Source organism: Arachis hypogaea, chromosome 15, assembly GCF_003086295.3.
Source record: "Arachis hypogaea cultivar Tifrunner chromosome 15, arahy.Tifrunner.gnm2.J5K5, whole genome shotgun sequence".
Lineage (NCBI taxonomy): Eukaryota > Viridiplantae > Streptophyta > Magnoliopsida > Fabales > Fabaceae > Arachis > Arachis hypogaea.
Window position 1 is genome coordinate 141,077,239 of NC_092050.1, and position 6,518 is coordinate 141,083,756.

General features: G+C 37.4%; 1 protein-coding gene across 1 annotated transcript; it reads left to right on the forward strand.

The window, feature by feature from the left end:
• Nucleotides 1-492: 492 nt before the first annotated feature.
• On the forward strand, nt 493-1,122 carry LOC114925369 (uncharacterized). Its single transcript, XM_029292986.1, has 2 exons — nt 493-573; nt 679-1,122. Exons 1-2 carry the CDS (start codon nt 493-495, stop codon nt 1,120-1,122), a joined length of 525 nt encoding a protein of 174 aa, XP_029148819.1.
• The last annotated feature ends 5,396 nt before the right edge of the window (nt 1,123-6,518 follow it).

Below are 6,518 nucleotides of genomic sequence, written 5' to 3' on the forward strand. Positions count from 1 at the left end.
ATTGCAAGCCTCTAGTTCAGGTTCACGGCACACACCTATACGAAAAAAATAAAGGTACACTTCTAGTTGCTGTTGCACAAGATGGAAACCAGAACATTGTGCCTATCGCCTTTGCTCTGGTGGAGTGAGAGACAGCTGATGTGTGACACTTCTTTCTCAGGAATCTATGAAGGCATGTTGTTAGAAAAGACGGTGTGGGTATGATCTCAAACCAACGTGAGTTAATCCGGGCAGCAGTAAATCGTTCCGGTGGTGATTGGCAACCTCCGAGAGCATGGTGGATATTTTGTATAAGGCACATCGGTAGCAATTTCTTAAGGGCATTCAAAGTATCTCACCTGCAAAAACTTGTTGTCAACATAGGGTATTTAAGGATAGTGGAGGAGTACAACATCAACTATAAGAGGTTGGAAGAGCGAGGCAAGGCATATGCTCGGTGGTGCGATGCCATTGGACTTAGACATTGGTATTAGCATTTGATGAGGGTCATCGATGGGCCATATGACGACGAACCTTGTGGAGTGCATTAATTCAGTGTTAAAGGGTGCCCGAAACCTCGTTGTGTTGGCCCTCGTCTGAGCAACGTATTATCGATTAAATGAACTATTTACGTGAAAGAGTGTTGAGACTCACGAACGCAAGCGTTCCAGATTTACTTACTCTGTATTTGCACAACAGCGGATCAAAGCAAATATGCAACGTGCTGGAAATATAGTTGTGCAACGGTTTGATAGACAAAACGAGGTGTTTGAGGTGCGTGAAATGCCTAATGAAAAGGTGTTGGTAGTTGATCTTGCGCGACAGACGTGTGACTGTGGACACTTTCAGGTGGAACGACTACCATGTCGACATGTTATTGCTTGTTGTGCCAACCAGCGACTCGACTGGCAGCTGTATGTTCATGATGTGTACATGACGACAGAAGTTCGTAAGGTCTATATATTTGAGTTCGTACCATTAAGCGATGCAGAAACATGGCCTGCTTATCAGGGACCCGCATTGGTCGCTAATCCTGCCTTGAGGCGCACGTTGAAAGGTCGTCCCAAGTCGACCCGATACCTGAATGAAATGGATTCACGTGACATGCATAGTCCTCGGATATGCCGTCTATGTGATGCTTAGGGTCATAATCGGAGTTGATGTCCCCAACGTGCTGGACCGAGTGGTGCTGGTGACGATGGTCCTCCCTAGGTCTTTGTTGATTTTTGTGTTTCTCAGTTAATATTTTTGATATACGCAAGCGTGTTTGTATTTTTAACTTTGGATTGTGTCCGTTGATGTTGTTGATGTTCGTCATGTTTGTATTTTAATTTGGGTTTATCCATTGATGTTTTCGATGTTCTTAATGTTTAGTTAATATTATCATTTACTGCCTTTGTGAGGTACACATACAAAAGTTTAACCAAGATTTACATTCACCTAATTCTGACACCATAATTAAAATTAAATATAGGTCAACATTACAAAAGATTAACTACAAATTACATTAACTTAATTCTTAAAATTAACCAAAACAACATAAACCCAAGCTCACTTCTTTCGAACCAACCAGTTCAGTCCCTTGCCCATCATGCCCTAACCAAATCGCGACGGAATAAACCTTAGGTGGATTTTGTTCCGTCCATAAGTCATATGGGTGACCCCAAACTGAGTCATCCACAGCCGAAGTAGCTGACCCACCTGCCTCTGCCAGAGCAGATGCACCGAGGTTGTCCTCGTCAACAACCTCGTATCCCCGATGCGGCTGGATGAAACCACTGTCACACGATGTCCCACCTGACGTGTGCTCGGAAGCATGACCCCGCATACCATAGGCCATGTCTACTGATGTCCCATGTCCATCAGCTGATCCTGATGGTATAGGCATAGTGGTAAGATCTGGACAACCACCAAAACCACCGTAGGCCCAATGCTGTATTTGCTGATCTCCATGACCATCACCGAGAATCTGCAATGGGATCAACGGAAAGTCAAACCATTCATGTCCGGCCAGAATGGTAAGTATGGGCAGAATATGCTGGCCAGACTGACCTTGGTGGCTGTGCTGAGAATGCTGGGAGTGCTGGCTGTGCTGAGAGTGCTAATTGTGTCCACTATGCCAACTGTGCCCACTGTGCTGACTGTGCCCACTGTGCTGACTGTGCCCACTATGCTGACTGCGACGTCTGTGAGACTGCCTCGTCGTAGTCACCAGACTGAACGTGGTGGCTAGGCTCACTATGGTGATTGTGGTCTGGTGGTTGTGGTATATAATAAGGAAATGACTGAAACACTGCATACTGAGGTGGATCCTGAGGTGCTGGTGGCTGTGGTACTAGTGGCTGATCTGGATGCTGAGAAACGTACTCTGACAATCTCAGCAGATGTCCGTACGATCCCACATACCAATCTCGATACTCCGTCGACGGTGTAAAAGTCCCAAGTCGGAAGGGGGTGCTAATCTCGCAATCGATTGTTACGACAGTTGCCCCATTCCTTTATCCATCCCCATGTAAAACTGTCCAGTCATAAAGCTGCGCTCCGCAAAGAGTGATGCAATGCTCTCTCAATAGAATTTCTCTTGCTACCGGCGGGGGAGGTTGTGCATACCCAAACTGACGCATGATTCGGTTCGCAGAATGACATTCGGCACACTCGAACGACAATAATGGAGCAACGATGTCACACACCTCAAGGTGACCATGTAACTCGTCGGGTATGATCAGCCCTTCATACAGCCGCCATACAAACTGCCACATATTATTAGAAAATTAGCACCCTAATATTAATTTTTCTATATGGGAATCATACAAACCCTAAATATTTACCTCGTCCATGTAGTCTATTTCCTACCTAAAAATCGCTACGATCTTCGATGACCACGCCTTGTTCAGATAGGAATGACTCCACCTGAAATATGATTCATTGAAAAAAAAAAAAGGTTACTGATACGAGCCCTATGGGATAAACTGAAAACTGTCATATGCCAATTGGTCCAATTACAAGAGCAACAACTAAGAGAATAAAAGAAGATTTTGCAAACATGGCTAAATCATGTGTTCAGGAGATGCATCAAGAATTGGGCAAGACAATGATTAACGATTATCAAAAGCCACACGTCTTACTATTTTACAAGATGCATTGAAGACTCTCATTAGTCAAGATGAATTAAAAGAGACATCACTTTCTTAGAATTTATTCTATGTTTATTTTATTTTTGTTATTTGTTTGTTTTAGGCCCAATTATGATTTGACCCATATTTTATTCTAGTGAACTTATGAGTTAGGGATTTAAATTTAAGAGGTATAAAAACCCTCTAAAACCTGGTAGCCTTTTTTTTTCTTAATTTTATGAATGAAATTTTCTTTGAGTTTCTTTGAGAAACTTGGGTGTGAACAGGTGAGGTAGAGTGATTCCCTTAACTGTTGCATCAGGAAATCAAATTGAGGTAGATGAGTCCCTTTCTTTGATCTTCCATCTTATCCTGGGTTACGTTCCGTATCAGTTACCGTAGGTCAAATATGCATTGTCAACATAATGCAGGACTGAAATAGGAACTGTTACCTCATGGCAACTGGTATCACAACCGGTGGAAGGGATTGTCTGGGTATGGGCGCAATACACGGCAGTCGCTCCCATGCCCAAACAAACAACAAATTAAGATGGTCATCCATCTCCTTAGCATCATACTGTGATGCACGACATAATCCCCTGTAAAGATGCGCGAGACATGTTGACCCCCAACTATAAGTATGGATCCACTCGAAATCGCGAAGCAACGGTAGATACTTCGCGTGGACATATGCGATCGACTTATCCGTGAATAAGGTTGAACCCAAAAAACAAAAAATCTGGCATCTGACGTATCTCTTAATAGACTCCTCGGTGTCCAATTGCTCTGCGTCTCTGATATCCCGAACACAACCCAACTTTATATAAGATTTCGAAGAACTACTGACAGCCAGTTCGTGGCGGAATATAGCGATGCTCTGACTCTATAGGAAGTCGCTACTACTATCTGTCCGGTCGCTCACAGGCTCTCAATCAATGGGTAGGCCAAATATATGAGCGACATCTTCTAATGTCACAGTAACCTCACCCACCGGCAATACAAAGGTATGAGTTTCTAGTCTCCACATTTCCACCAAAGCAGCTAATAAGGGGTAAAATTGTTTTATGAACCCAATCCTAGAGACGTGGTAGAATCCGATTGAGCGTAAGTAGTTTTCGACCATCGGATTACACGTCTGCGGCGGATCCAGTTTACGAACCATCAAATTCCTATTTGGCTAGTTCAACAAAATTTATTCATTAAATATTAGTTTAAATAAATAAAAATAAATATTTATAATAATAATTTACATAAATATAACATATTTTTATTCCTAATCATAAAAAAATATTTACTTACTTAAATATTATAAATAAATACATTTAATATTTATATTCAAAAATAAATAAATATCAATAATATTTATTTTTGAAAATAAATAAATAAATATAAATAATATATTTTTGAAAATATATAAAATATTTAATAATATTTATATTCAAAAATAAAAAAATCTAAATAATATCTATTTTTGAAAATAAACAAATATAAATAATATTTATTTTAGAAAATAAATAAATATCAATAATATTAATATCTATTTTCGAAAATAAATAAATAAATATAAATAATATTTGTTTTCGAAAATATATAAAATATTCAATAATATTTATATTCAAAAATAAAAAATATCTAAATAATATTAATTTTCAAAAATAAATAACTATAACTATTATTTATTTTCGAAAATAACTATGTAAATATAAAAAATATTTGTTTTCGAAAATATATAAAATATTTAACAATATTTATATTAAAAATAAAAAAATCTAAATAATATTAATTATCGAAAATAAATAAATATATATAAAATTTTTATTTAAATACATAAAATAATAAAATTATCAACTTAAATAAATTGGATGATCCAAATAATTGATGATATGTTCTTCGAGTATCGTATAATTACGTACCATTTTTTAATCACTACAAAATTAATAATTTTTTTCTTTATACACACCTAAATAAAATCCTAACTCTCACTATATAACACACTTCACAAACTTTAGATGCTGCACAAACTTCAAATGCTCCACCTATCTTCTTTCTTAGTATCACTCACAAATTTTAGATAGGGAAAGTATGAGAAGCCAATGGAATATTTATACAATGTGTATAATGGAAGTTTAGAAAGCATTAGAGATATAATCATTAGTGTTACCTTTTTCCATCAGCTGAAGCTTTTGGGATGAGTGGTATCATGCATGGTATTAGAGCGCTAGATCCGAAAGGTCAAGAGTTTTTACCTTGGTGAACCCCAAAATCAATTTAAATTTTTGAGAAGATGTTTATTATCGCTAGTACTCAGATGATTATTCTAGATAGTATGGGAGATGTTCATTTTGTAACTCAATAGCCCATTGTATACATTGTACAAATAGTCCATTGTCTCCCTAGCAGGATCCAGATAGATACTCCACCAAGAAGCAAGAAGCTCAATTTATAGAGCTTGAAAATGAGACTAGCTTGTTATCGGAGTGGGGGCTGTCCCCTGCATGCAGACCACCTGCAATACTCCCCTGTGTTGCTGCATCCTTGGAACTAAGCAAAAGCTTTGTAACTCAATAGCCCATTGTATACATTGTACAAATAGTCCATTGTCTCCCTAGCACGATCCAGATAGATACTCCACCAAGAAGCAAGAAGCTCAATTTATAGAGCTTGAAAATGAGACTAGCTTGTTATCGGAGTGGGGGCTGTCCCCTACATGCAGACCACCTGCAATACTCCCCTGTGTTGCTGCATCCTTGGAACTAAGCAAAAGCCTGCAACGCTGCCAAGATTTAGAGGGAACACACTCCCTGCGTGTTGTTGCCACCCGTGCATGCCCGCCACCTCACTACGTCCTCTGCGTGGTGCTCGGGAACTGCCACACTTCCAATTGGCTCTGTCACCACGCCCCCTACGTGTTAAACACCTCACTTACAACGCGATAAAACACCTCCTTCTCTGATATTGAGCAAATACACCATTGGATATTCCATATAAAAAATAATTTCTGTAACAATGGCCTTTTATTAGACAAGTTTTCTTTATTTCTTTTATTCACTTAAAAATTACCAATAAAAATCATATTTTATAGGCAAAAATTTATATATAAATATTTTTATGTAAAAATAATATTTAAAAATTATTAAATAATTTAATAAATTTAATTAAACTATCATCTAATGATTTTTAATTATTAATTTTATATAAAAATAATTTAATATAAGTCTATTTTATAACATTAATTAAGAAAAGTAAATTGAAAAGATATATTTTCTCTTTGCTACTATAATTAATCTGTTTGAATTGACTTCTCAATCACTTTTCTGAAAAAAAATGTAAACTAGACTAACAAAAATTTATATTTAATCCGCTAAAAAAGTCATTTTAAAAGATAAAAAGCGTATAATTTTAATATATAGAAAATATAGATTATTT

What these genes read in the sequence shown, in the direction of transcription:
- LOC114925369 (XM_029292986.1), top strand. Translation starts at nt 493, where the DNA reads ATGGGCCATATGACGACGAACCTTGTGGAGTGCATTAATTCAGTGTTA. An exon ending in ACCTCGTTGTGTTGGCCCTC is followed by an intron (nt 574 to 678) that starts GTCTGAGCAACG and finishes TTTGCACAACAG; the next exon opens with CGGATCAAAGCAAATATGCA.